Source organism: Anastrepha ludens, chromosome 2 (genome assembly GCF_028408465.1).
Source record: "Anastrepha ludens isolate Willacy chromosome 2, idAnaLude1.1, whole genome shotgun sequence".
In the NCBI taxonomy this organism is placed as follows: domain Eukaryota; kingdom Metazoa; phylum Arthropoda; class Insecta; order Diptera; family Tephritidae; genus Anastrepha; species Anastrepha ludens.
The window spans coordinates 184,762,820-184,777,538 of NC_071498.1; the positions used below are offsets into that span (position 1 = coordinate 184,762,820).

At 37.2% G+C, this 14,719-nt stretch overlaps 1 protein-coding gene across 1 annotated transcript; it reads right to left on the reverse strand.

Annotated features, from left to right (window-relative positions):
* Positions 1-1,617: 1,617 nt before the first annotated feature.
* Positions 1,618-6,302, reverse strand: LOC128856126 (neprilysin-4). Its single transcript, XM_054091533.1, has 2 exons — positions 3,050-6,302; positions 1,618-2,870 (listed from the first exon to the last, which is right to left on the reverse strand). Exons 1-2 carry the CDS (start codon positions 5,931-5,933, stop codon positions 2,545-2,547), a joined length of 3,210 nt encoding a protein of 1,069 aa, XP_053947508.1. The 5' UTR covers positions 5,934-6,302; the 3' UTR covers positions 1,618-2,544.
* Positions 6,303-14,719: the final 8,417 nt, after the last annotated feature.

Genomic DNA, 14,719 nt, shown 5'->3' on the forward strand with positions numbered 1-14,719 from the left:
CATTTTATTGGACACTTCTCAATTTCAGATTAATTCAATTTGAACCATGGAAAGATACACAATCGAGCAACGCGTTAAAGTTATTCTGGCTTATTATGAAAATGGGAGTTCAAATCATTTTTTCGGTCAATTTAATCGTCCAAATGTACGTACAATCGGCAAAATTGTGCAAAAGTTTGAGCAAACCGGGTCTGTAGAAGATGTGAAAACACCAGTGCATACTCGTACTGCTCATACTGCAGAAAATATTGCTGCTGTTCGCGATAGTGTGGTTGAAGAGCCGTCCACCTCAACTCGTCGTCGTGCCCAATAATTGCATCTCTCACGTTCGTCGTTGATGAACATTATGCATAAAGACTTGCACTTACACGCTTTCAAGGTACAATTGACTCAAGAACTAAAGCCTCTTGACCATTTCAAGCGTCGTCAATGGTCAGAATGGTGGCAGGAAATGGCAACAGTGAATTTTCGAAGAAAATCATCTTCAGTGATGAGGCACATTTTCACCTCAGTGGATCCGTCAATAAGCAGAATTGCCGCATTTGGGCGAATGATAATCCAAGAGTGATTGCTGAAAAACCAATGCACCCACAAAGAGTGACTGTTTGGTTCGGTTTATGGGCCGGCGGCATCATTGGGCCGAATTTTTTCCAAAATGAGGCCGGTCAGGCAGTTACTGTGAATAGTGTTCGCTATTGTGAGATGATAACGAACTTTTTTTGGCCCGAATTGTAAGATATGGATGTGGACAATATGTGGTTTCAACAGGACGGTGCCACTTGTTACACAGCTAACGAAACAATGGCTCTTTTGCGGGAAAAATTTGATGGCCGAATAATCTCATGTCGCGGCGATGTCAATTGGCCGCCAAGATCATGTGATTTGACACCGTTGGAGTTCTTTCTTTGGGGTTATTTGAAAGACAAGGTGTACGTCGATAAGCCAGTAACAATTCAAGAGCTAAATGATGAGTTAATTAGGCACATTAACGGCATAGAACCACAATTATGCCTCAGCGTCATCGAAAATTTGGACCATCGGATGGAGGTGTGCCGCCGAGACTGCGGCGGCTATTTGGCCGATATTACGTAATTGAGCCATACCAATATTACCATAATAAAGATAAATGACAATAATTTCCAAAACAAATTGTATTTTATTCAAAATCAACACCGGCCCTTAAAACTTATCCACCCTTTACCTCCAATCAGCTGTAGCGTCCTCACTGCTTTAACTTGCAAGTTGTTATCAGGTCTTCGTATTGCCGTTGCCATCTTTGTTGGTTTTGTGATTCATAATGGAGTTCATCCATTTCTCTTTAAAGGATTAATTTTTCCTGCAAAATTTCTTTTATTATGTTTTTATGATATTTTATCTGTTGTTTTTCATAATATTTGCGAGTTCCTTGCACCACGTTTTGAGTCTGAGTCCATGCATCAAGCACCAGTTTGAATTTGATTGCAGTTCGTTCCATTGCCTGAAGAAATGTGCTTTACAAACTTAGTGTAATGAGTTGACAAAGCTTTTTTTGAGCCAGCTGGTAGGAAAATATACAAAAACGATTCAAAGCAAAAAAGTTGAGAGCGAACAGAAATTCCAATGAAAATAAAGAACCAATTTTCAAATATGACGAATTTAATTGTGCCACCTGCAAAATTTACATTACAAACAAATTTGTTACACATGCGTATGATACGAGTAGTCATTCTCATCGTAAACTTTCGTCGCACTTTAATTACCTACGTAGGCGTTTTAATAATCCTTTTATCATTTCAAGAAAATCTATCAATGAATCTATGAAGATCAGATGGTGCAGTTTCTAGAAAAGAAATCGGGTAAGAAATTTCAAAACATCAATTAGAAATAATTGCACAATCAATTAAGAATCAAATTGTGATTTCTCCTAAAGACATTTTTTTCTACTTACACTTATAGCATCAATATACAGTAGTCTACAAAAACAAAAGTTTAGTGTATACCCTGAAGCTGAAACCTTTTTGTAAGGCAATTTCTAAAACAAAACTTTTTTTGTGCACGTAGGGCCTCAGTCAGTGTCACCTATTAGGCGAGGGATATGAACAAACAATATGACGTTTAAATCTTTATTTTACTAAAAGGTTTTTATACTAAGTTTATCACAAAATATATTAACATATAAATATATAATAACTATGTGTCGGTTGATGCATTGATTAGAATACATTAGTTCTAGCGGTATGTACGAGTATAACTATCGCAATAGTGCACTATTTAATTCGTATAAAACAACTGGAAAGATATGCATATATTATATAAATTATAACTTTTGACACCATAGCTGTTCAGTTCATAGTCATATAATACTGGGCATTCTAGCGAGGTTAAAAGTAGGCGGAAAACCCACACTTGTAGGCTTGTATACTGTTGCAGATACGTTGTAAGTTCTGTGACATTTTCCAATCGATTCCCTATATTCAATTTTTTAACACACTTATATTTTCTTTGACGAATTTCTTATTTACACTAAAAGTTTGAGTTCTTTCAGGCTTCTCTTAGCCTTTATGGCTACCAAACGCTACATTTGTGAACTGGGTTCATGGGCGAACCTTCGGGACATTTGAATTCCCTAGCAAAATCCCTTGAGTTCGAAAGAGTTCCAATAACGCGGAATCGTCCCGGGCTATGTATCGCTGTGTTTAGTTTGTTGCGAACCGCCTCTGGTCGCATAGCACCGCACCACACTTGTCCGAAATTGAGGAAGAAAAGTTGTTCTCCTGTCATATCGATCCCTGGAAGACGCTCATCAACAACGGCCTGCGGATTATTTCTCAACCAGGCTTTATAGGCGTGGAAGGCTTGGCGTAAGCCGCCATTGTCGGCGATGTTTTCGCCTATGAAAATATAATAAAATACACGTATTTTAACGATTTTTAGCGTTTTACTTGAAATATCTAATATTTACTATATTATTATAAGCTAAAATTTGTCTAAATACCAAAAACTTATCATTAATGTATTGTCAATTGATGAGTTAATTTACCTTTTTTAAGTTATTATTATTTCTACTCACCTTGTGTGCTCTCGCCGTTAAGGGATATGCCGACCTCTCCAACCGTATAGTTGCTGTACTGGGCAATTATGCAACGCGCTCGTTCATCGAATCCCTTGATTGATGTGTCTGTCCACCACTTGTGTATGCTGCCATTGCGATCGAACAGTCGACCTTTATCGTCGAAACCATGAGTAAGTTCATGCCCAATAACAACGCCGATTCCGCCAAAATTTAACGAACGTGGGAAATGGCGATGATAGAAGGGTGGTTGGAGTATACCGGCTGGAAACATGATTTGGTTCTTGTTGCGACTATAGTATGCATTTACAATTGCAGGCGCTGTCTGCCAAGCTGTCTTATTGACAGATTCTTGTAGCTTGACTTGTTCTGTTTTCGCCGTGTGAAGAAGTACATGTAGAGTGTTTTCAAAGTATTTGTCCGGGTGAATGCGTATACCTGCATATTTTTCGTTCAGCTGACTTGAGTTTAATATGAAATCTGGGTAACCAATTTTCAGGGACATTGCGTTTACCTTGAGTTCCGCTAAGTGCTTGGTGCTTAAATCCAGCCAGTCTGTGTTTTTTAATATTTCACGGAAAGCTTGTTGCAGCTCGTGCGTCATTTTGAGGGTATCGCGTTTGCTATTTTCATCAAAATATTTATGCACAAACATAGAACCCAAGGCCATGCCCATATTGCTATTTACCTGCGCAATACAGACTTTCCAACGTAGAGGGCTTTCTTCGCGTCCAAATAGAGAATGATAAAAATTTTGTTTGGTATCCTCGAAACGATCATCGACATTGTTGATGCGATGGCGCACGAAACGCCATAGTAAATAATTAGACACAGTTGCAGGGTCGGTTGCTCGCAGTAATCGAACGAGATCGTTCATATAATCTAGTGCATAAATGACCACCTCTTCAGAGTCCCTGACATTGCGATCCTGCAGAATGCTAAGGTAGCGTAGCCAATTTATTTCCGGTACCGCCTGACGGAGTTGATTGAGAGTCATACGGTTATACAGCTTGGTTACATTTAGGCGCTGCTCTGCGGGTGCTGTTATTGAGGCTAGCTGTGTTTCGAATTCCACCACTTCTGCAGCTGTTTTAATGGCACGATCACGCGGCGCACCCAACTTTTGCATTATTTCAGACATGAACAACTGATAAGCCGTCAAGTAGCGCGAGTTAACGTCTTGTAAGAAATATTCACGTGTGGGTAATCCAAGGCTGGTCTGATCGAACTGAATGATATTCTCGTCGGAGTTCTTAATATCTGGGCCTACCCACTCAACAATCAGAATATCATTGTTGTAGCGTCGCAGCTGGGCGGTTAAATTGAGCCAATCGAAACCTTCTGAGTTCCAATTTGGATTTAGTACGGGCCAGCTGCCGAGACTTTCTATTAATTTTAGAAGTGGTCTAATGCCACGCTTTTGAAGAATATTAGCATTTATGCACGATTGATAGAGATATTTTGCTTTTAGTTGTGCATCGTCAGTGTCCACGTATGTGGTGCTCCTGTTATCCTCGGACGAAAGGTTACCCAACCTGAAAAGTGTAATCAAACGCTTTCTTTTATTTGTTGCGGCCTGTTGACGTTTGTAACGACGTAGCACTAAGCCCAGGGCTTCCCTGTGTTCTACTATATGTCGCCGAAGACGTATAGCTTTCTCGTTTAGTTGGCCTTGATCTGAAGATTTGGACACATCCAATTTCTCATTAACCACAGCCACTGCACCGGGTACTGATGGGCCGGATTTAATTATATCAGCATGTGTTTCAATGTCATGCTCGTAATTATTGTGTTGAATATCTACCACTTTTTTGTGAGGCTCCGGCAATTTCGCGGTTCGTTTTGACTCTAATAGCTCCCTTAATACAACATCTAGATTTTCACGCAACATTTCAAATGTGTCGAAGCCAGCCTTATCTTTCGGAATGGGATGCAAACGCTCCCAATTGCCGCAAGCATATCTATAAAAATCCGTACAAGGATTAACGGTGGTATCCATGTACTTCCGCATTGTCTTTGCCTGAGTTTCACGTATACTCTCTTTAGTACCCTCCTCTTTCCAAAATGTCTGCAATGCAGAAGTGGAGTCAAAAAGTCGGGAGTCCTCGGCATTAAGTGGATTCTGCGCATTAGCAGATTCTTCATTATCCGAATCTAAATTCTCATTGCGTGTAGTTCTTTCATCTGAGTTAGGTCCAAATTTCACGTCTACAATTTTATCACCGGAGGTGCGACGTGAACGCCGACGTAGCATCTGGTCAATAATATCATTTACAAAATTTGCATCAACTTTGATGGAGCTAAGTTTATTCAGGCATTCGCGGGGTATTGCGGTGGTATCTTGTGGTAGAAAAGATGTCCTTGCGTCTTTCATAATATCGCGGTCTTCCACTTCCGTTGTCTCGCTGAGACCAAACTTAAAAGATATGCAGCGTTTTAAACGCTCCTGTTCACTCTGTTCCTTTTTATAAGTATCAACTGGTAGTATGAACTGTTCGTTAACAATATCTTCGATCATATCGCTTCTACTAGGTAACAAATTAAAACTATAATCATTAAGATATGGCGAATAACGCTGCTGGTGTATCAATTGTTGTTCTTGTTGCAACTGCAGTGCTGTCAGCATATTGTCCATGCGCATAAGCAGGATGAGTGCAAGTGTTATTGGCAGCAAAACCACTGGAAGGATAATTAAAAGTTTGCAACATGTTACACCAGGACACCATTGCAGGCGGCCAGTGCGTGCGTTAATGCCGAGGCGCATACTGCGTTTAGGACTCGGGCACACAGACGTATCCTGCCTGTTGGTGTTATGTACTTGTGGTAGAGGATATGGCTTCACTGACAGAATTTTCATCGAATCTAAATGCGAATTTTTACTCATTTCCGCCAGTCATATGAGAGAGTTGGTAAAAAGTGTTTTAACAGTAAAGCAAAAGATGTAAGTATTAATATTTTAAACAATTAATATTTATACTTTAAACAATTATCGATATGCCTATGCATGGGTACGTATATTCACAATGTGGATAAATTGACTGCGACTATTAAAATCTTTAGTAAAGTACATATGTACATATTTATGCAAAAACAAATTAACTCAATTCAGATCACGAATAACTGGCGCTGTTGCATGAATAAGTCGGGCGATTCGCGTTCCAGAATTACTCTAAAAATTTTATTATTGCCATTTGTGCGATTGATTGTTTGAAAGCAGCGTCTTCACCGTTTGGATGGCTGAATCTGTCGCGCGCGCAACTCACACTGAATGAACAACGCTTAAGTGCGCCATTCTAAGTCGATGGAATCCAATTTTGGAATCACAATTCTCTAATAATGAGCGGCAGTCACGACGTACGGGCATTTTAGTGCGCCGCACAAGTGGAAGGGTGACTCGTGTGCTAGCAGGGGTGGAATGGACACTTGGTCTGACAATATTTTTTTACGTACATACGTATATAGCCAACCTACACAAATACACAGATATTGACGATTACGTAGAAAGGGTATTTATGTATGTATAAAAAGATTGAAAATATGGGGACACAGAATTTTATTACGTGAAATGATGCTAACGATTTACAAAACAAATTATGTTTTACAAACAACGACCAATTTCGCTCATGAGATTGTTATCACAGAATTAAAATCCTTCATACATTTAACATACATACATATTATATACAATATATTATATGTATATATTACGTACATATAAATATGTATGTATGTATATGTTCGTTTGTAGAGGGTGGAATATATTAGCTAACCTATAAGGCCAACATTGCTGAGATAATGAAAAGTAAGTGACCATCTTATTTTGCAAGAAAAGACGTAATTAGCTTTTTTATAATTCCAATTTTCTAGCCAATTTAGGTATGGATAGGGTGTAATTCCGGACGGAACCGAATTTGTGTACCCAGAGTATGTTTCAGACATTTTATATTTAAATGAGATCGAGTGCAATTTGTGCTGATGGTATTGTTTTTGGATTTTAATTTACCTTTGTTGATATGTTTGTGAAAAACCTATTAGATTTAATAATATTTTGCCTTTTCAAAATCTCTGGGCTTATACAGTAACAGATCATTCATCAAAATCTGATCTACTAAAGTTCGCTGAGAAGTTTGATTAATTTGTATCAAAATTATTTCATAGATGAGACAAAATGGAGTTTGAAATATGTGGTCCATTTTCCACAAGTTTTAAATATTCGAATCCCCTGTCAAAGATTATTTTCTAAAGCTACTCTAGTTGTAAATCAGCAGCGGGCTAGACTAGAAGGAAAGCGTTTAAACAATATGTTTTTCTTGTAAAGTCTGGACAAAGAATATTAGAAAATTGACTGAGAATGTAAAATGCTTAGTTATTAGACTTACCACTTCTGTGACCAATAAATTCGTTCCTGAATATATTATATTTATTTAGTGAGGGATTGTGCTGAAAATTTCGTGGTTTGTTTCTGAAATCGAAATTGAGGTGTAGTGAAATTAAGGCGATTTCAATAAGTTTCGAAGTTAAGTCCAAAACAGCTAATTGTCAGACAACAGAAATTTCTATTTAATTTGGACGCTGTGCTATCTTCGAATTGCATATCCACGGAATTCCGCATTTTTAAATTTTGACTTTATTTGTGATTGTTTAATTTTGACACATATTGTTTTGCTTTGAAAAGGCAAATTGTTAAATTTAATTTGAATGAACGCATTTTTCAGGTACGGCATACACAAACGGATGTGGTGGTGGATGAACCACTCATAATGCCAATGATCGCTGAAAAAAATAGCAGTTTTCAAACTGCAGTAACAAATGTCGGGGACGATTATACTTCCAATGCAAACATTTTTTACTATGTAGTTTCGCGTAATCGCGCTTCGCGATTTCAAAATGGGAAAAATGATGATTTCGATTCCTGGCACATGAGAGATGGTTGCGATTTGATGTTCGGAAACGAAAACGGAACAGTAAGATTCAGCCCATGCCAGCACGTTTTCGGAGACAACTATGCTCATTTGGAAATAGTAATCTATGCATCGAGGGACATGGATGTGGCTCTTCGATTCTTTGTTTTTACATAGATCTTACTTGAGTTAAATATAATTAAATAAATGATTAAACTTGAATGAAATGATGTTTTAAATAAAGTGCGATTTGGTTTTGATTTTACTGATTCTGTCTACTATTCATATACCTTAATTCAAATGGAGTCTTGCCGTTTTACTATGATTTATTGGAGGTAAATACAATGGATTTGTATTTTTACCATAAAACATTTTACAAAATCAATTGCTTAACATTCCAAAAAGTATGCAGGGATCAAACTCGCAAACTCGCAAACCGAATAATAGATTCAAGGACAGAGTAATATATATGTATATACTGTTGCGCTCCAGCAAAGCTTTTTTGAGTTCAACACTCTGGGCTAGAAAACCCACATTGACCCCCAACAGGCCAGTCTCTTGAGCTTTTAACACAAAATGAGTGACTCACATTACAGGCAAAGTGTTGGTATCCAATTTTTAGTGAATTCTAGAAATTTGGTGAGTCGATTTGTTACTAGACACGAGATCTGATGGTTTGAGTATGACGCCAAGATCAGTAACCAAGTCAGCAGTCAAACTTGCGAACAACATCCACGGCGGGCGCTTCATTTCAATAAGCGTACTGATTATGCAATACAACAGCCACTTTGGAAGTAGGTCAGCAATATTTCCCAACGTTGTTCAAGCGTTCTGCGGTTCTTTTCGTTCCGCTGTCAATGTCAGAACAACTTATGATTTAAATAGAAAATTTTCTACCCTGTAAAAAATATTTGCATTCGAATAGTGATATTCTCAAAATGCAAACAGCTGCGTGCGATTGTCAATTGTATACACTTACAAAGCGTCCGTGCTATTGTGAAAATTGCTCATTCAATTTAATTCAGTTTTACAAAACATTGTACGTGCATATGTATGAGTATAGTATACTTTTTAAATGCAGCTGAGTGCCAGTTCAAGTAATAGAGTAGAACTTATACCACCATAGTTACGAGGTGTGATAGTTAAGCTTCAGAAATAACTCGGGACTGGCAATATCGCGTCGTTCGTGTGTTTATATGTATATATTTGAAGCCAATATTTAGTACGATTTGATGGTTTTATGCCTGCTTTTCGATAGTAACTTTCTTAGTGGCATCGTGAATAGTTTTTAGTTAATTCTGGAGATTTGATGAGCCGACGTGAGCTATTAAAACCAGAATTGATTATTTTAGTATAACCCCAATATCCGTCACAACAGTTCGTGGATAACAAAACCTGATGCGGAGGCCCTTGGAATATTAAAGAGAAATATTCTGCGGGTGATTTATGGACCTTTCCGCGTTGGCGACGGCGAACGTCGAAGACGATGGAACTATAGCTGTTCGCAGACACGGAAATGGTGCAGCGAATTAAGATTCAACCATATTAAGCGCTCCAGCTCTAAAAGTATTCTATACGAGGTCGGAGGTCGGAAGCAGAGTTTGAGGAAGGCTTCCGCTGCGATGAAAGGGTCAAGTGGAGAAGAACTTGTCTTCACTTGGCATTTCTACTTGGTGAACTCGGCCAAAATCCCTTAAGCAGTTACTACGCCAATAAAAAAAAAAGAAGAAGTGAGTGGAGAAGGGTAGGGTGCGACCAACGAAAGCCAGAATGTCCAAGTCGCACCCACACATATAAACACATCTCTCGTCCCTGTACTTTTCCAAACAGAGTAATGGAAAGGAAGATTGATTGAAGATATATAGTATTTTTTTTTTAAAGGTTGCCCTTCGGCAGGATTGCCATTGCTGTGGTATCGAGGTATTGCAATACCACGAAAAAGCTGTTTGGAGGCGGCATACAACTTAATCTTTCTGTACTTATGGGGAATCTTTTGATAATGTTTCTGTGAAAAAACCCAGAAATATAGATTTTCACACGAAATAGCAGCGATGACACAGTAACTAAACTTAACGAGGGTTAAAGCGACTGCGAAATCCACTTTATGCTTACTTATGAAGATGCGCATACACACCTAGTTTATTTTAAACGCGTTGATATGTGTATTTTAATGTGGTCATCCGATGTTTTTTCTTTTGCCTTATTGTCCGGCTTGGCAATGTGGTTTTGTGCGTTTAGTTGTGTAGTCTCCCACACTCTGCAACACGGTTACGTTCTTGGAACTAATATTAATTCACATTCATACATATAAAATACAAACATACATACGAGTATGTATGTACACTTCCACCTTTTATCATTTAATTTCTTACAGTAGCTGTTTAAGCGATTTCACATATATTTTTTGTAACTTTTAATTAGGCTAAATTCTTGATATTATTTTAGCTCTCACAGTATTCAGTTTAAGTGTTTATTTGTGTTAGCTATTGAAATTGTGACTACGAGTATATTAGAGAGCGAAGCCCAATTCATTTTAGTATTTTCTTAATATACATAAATTTGACCTTTACATCGAACTTTTTGAAAAAGTAATCAATTTTTATCCTTGAGATGTTTGTCAAGATTTTGATGATTTATCTGTGAATACTTCTATTTTATTAAAGGATTTTATTTATTATTATTTATTAAAGGATTTATTTAATATATTAATAGAGTACACTTCCGGGAGGCAAGGCCAAACCTCCGTGTGTATTTCTGCCACGAAAAACGTCTTCATAAAAAGCATCTGCCGCTCGGAGTCGGCTTAAAAATGTAGGTCCCTCTATTTGTGAAACAGCATCGAGATGCACACCCCAATAAAGGGTGTAGGTGTCGATTTAATGCATATAAGTATATTTATATGGAGTACATCCTTACAGACTAGTATTACAATTCAAGTAGGTTATAAAATTAATAATAGAAATAAGTAGTATTAAATGGAATTTCCAATGATTTCATATAACTCTTGCAATGAGATATTTAAAAATTACTTACTTTTGTTAATATTTAGCTTAAGTGATAGGTTCATTTAAAACATAATTAATTTGATGTAAATTTGTATTAAACGATTTATTATGTCGCAAATATTTAAGAGGGACATTAAAAGTAATGTAATATGCTCTAAAAACCTAGGGCAATTAATTCAGCCAATAATAATATCCGTAATAAAAATGAAATAATCCACCATTCGTCCACATTCTACGGAATACAAGCCAATCAACGAATAAAATGCACTATAAAGGAGGAAACAAATGTTACAAAAAGAAGCTTCCGAGTATATGTAGGGGTCAGTAAATTTCTTGCTATTACGTTCAACAAAAGCTAGAAGTGAATAAGTTTTTGTACAATATAGTTTAAGAGACCAATGAATGCGAAACAAAAACATTACCTAAATACAGGACTTCATCAATGTTGGATAAAACTCAGTTTCCAAGATTGTACGGCAACAAAAAATGAGAGTTAAGTTTCGAAAAGGTGATTTTACAGCATTTCTAAAGATTGAGAAATAACGGTTTTTGTTGCACAAACTAAAGGTTATCGAGCATATAATATTATTAGAATAGACCTTTAAATCACCATACATAAAACAAGTTGTGATTTTACAAAGCATTGTAAAATATTATGAAAATAAAAATCCCGCCGTAATGCAATCGCTTTATTTGTATTTGCAAAGTTTTTCGAAACGGGCACGAATTTTAAGATTTTTGGGATTTCAAGCGCTTTTTATTTAACTTTTTTAAGAACATGAGGCTTATACTACGTTTTCATCTATATAGTAACACTACGGCTGCCGAAACTCAAATTTTAATTCTAATAAGCTTTCGAAATATCAACTTCCTTCTAAACTTATTCCCAAGTTGATGTTGAAATCGTATTTAAAAGAAGAAAATAAACCTTTGTCTTCTAAAGTTCAAGGTTTTTGCATAATCCGTTTATCTACTTTCTAGGTGAGCATAATTTAGTGGATAATATTGGAAGTAATTGAAAGTACTGTGCAGAAGTTTAACTGTGTTTTTTGTTTCTTTTGTGACAAGAAATAGAATGATTAGGGACACCTGATATGTATATAAGAAAAATCGGATATTCGCCATATTTTTTTATAATGGAAACAAAATAAAAGTACATACAAAAATATATATTTGTAGGTGTATATGTTTGTAGGTGTATTTTTATTAGTATTAATATGAGAGGAATAATAACTTTGCAGCTACATTTTGATAAAAACCATCCATTCCCTTATACATTCATATGTACATACATACGTTGAAGCTGCTAAGTAATACTTAGTACATGAAAGCAATTTTACCGTTAATCTAATAAATATTGTACAATACTTTAAATGATAAACATAAAATCCCTGCAGGAAAATCCACTTGCGGGGCTGGCAGCAAGACCAATTTTTTTCTTTTTACATTTCTTTTAAATTACAATGCGCCACAAAAACTCGCATTTATTGAACTTCCAAACAACACATCATCTTTAGCGTGAGTTGAGCCAGTAACTTACTGGCTCCAGTTAGATATTTACCGCAGGGTTCACGCACTAGACCTATACTATGATATACATATGTACTATATACGTACATTACACGCATTAACATTTGTGTGCCACATCTAGTTCATCTAGTTTACTAAGGTTCAAGGTTAAAACCACAATGAGTGAAAAAAACATATTTAGAATGAAGGAAAAAAGTCGACAAATTAGAGCGAACCCCTCTCTTCTTACGGTGGCCGCTAAAGAGTTGTCGACATGATGAGAATGTGCGCTGGCGAAAAACAGTATGTTCATGAACATTAAATTGGATTGTTTTGGAAGAAAAAGTGAGGACATAAAGTGGACCCACAAGCACGGAACAAAACATAACAATCAGTGGAAATTCTTTTCGCCACACGGATCGGTTGACAATTTTCATTTCACCTTGTTCGCCGCCAAATAAACATGGAACGCGGAAAGAAAATAACTGCTGTATATGGTGGTTGCTTGGATGCAAAATGAAGAGAAAAAAATATTTAACAATTTTGCTTTTATTCTCATCACTTATACTTTTCCACTCATACTTTTAGACAACTCTACTAGTTCTTCAATAAATGTTTTGCTTAATGTTGTCATTTTGCCGCTCGTGTATACACTTTGACAGTTCAAAATATGTGACGAAAATCGTCAACCTTGCCACACACACGCAACCGATTGCAATAAAAACAAAAATGTTTGCCAACTTTCAATTTGTTACAAACCACGCCGGTCTGTTGAAATTTTAATCGATTGTTTTGATTTGTTGCGCGTTTGTGGCCCGCTTGAGTGCATACATATGTATGCATGTATCTAATTCCATTCGCTCATGACGGCTTCGGTATATTTTTGTGAATTTGTAATGATGCATTTGATAAATGTTGGTTCGGATTCAGCTTTGTAAATCATGTCTTTGGCTACATCAACACGGTCCCTTTTTTGAATGAAATTCAGGTCCTTTGAGACTAATTTTGTAGCAATACGGCGGAAGCCCAAATCATATACTAGAATGCCCTGAACGAACCCATAAGCAATATTCAAATTCTTTATTCTTTCTTTTCTTTGAACTAATGGATGTCTTCACTAGTTTTCGATATTTCTCAACATTTCTAAGGGAAGAAATCACGCTATATCGCCATGGCCTCTTTGGCCGTGTGCGGTGTGGCGCCTTCTTGCCGAAACCATGTGTGTGTACTGAAGGAAGGATGCTCTCCCATTATTCACAGAAAATAATTGTTCGTAACTGTTCTTATCAATTGGTGTTTTGCTCGGAGTTTGGAATCTGAGCACCACGGAATGGTAGTCATGCACCAACCCCCTCGGAAACGGCGCCGGTTTAGACTGGGAAAAATGCGCCGGCGCAGAAGTCTGCAGTTCCAATGACATGAAATAGGTTAAAAATTGACCCATAGTCCAACATTTTTTTTCTAATATAGTCCCCTGCGAAGGAATGGTTCCGCGGTAAGATATGGGTTAGATTAAAATGAAACTTTATCGAATTGCCCCAACGGAGGAAAGCAAACAGAGCAAAAATGTACAAAATCCAATAGCTGCGCTGATTTTTAGGAATCTCAATTGAAATTGAAGGTTGTGCTAGCATTAAAAATATACTAGTACTGGAAGTCTGTCTGTTTCAAAACTGAAATCATTAAAACTCAATACAAAGTGATAGCAGTAGTACAAAAACAGAAAGTTGCAGGAAGTTTGTTTTTGCTTTTTGGGCTCAGTTGTCAAAATAATTGGGTAATAAATAATAAAAGTCCCTGGCATAACAGAGAAAACAGTTTTTTGTTGTCGAAAGTTAGCTTTATTCATCAACGTAATTTCCATCAATATGGTCGGATGAAAGCATGTTCCCGCAAAGCAAGTATCTTGGCTATGCAGGATGACGTTGCTCAATACGAGCAGCGCCGTCAGAATTGGGAAGGACCTCTCTGAGCCGTTTGATATCAAGCGAGGTTTCAGACAAGGTGACTCGCTTTAGTGTGATTTCTTTAACCTGATGTTGGAGAGGATCGTACGAGCCGCAGAACTTAAGCGCTCAGGCACAATTTGTTATAAGAGCGTACAATTGTTGGCATATGGCGATGATATTGACATCCTCGGCCTTAACAACCGCGCTGTTAATTCTGCCTTCTCCAAACTGGATAAAGAGGCAAAGCGAATGGGTCTGGTGGTGAACGAGGACAAAACGAAGTACCTCCTGTCTTCAAACCAATAG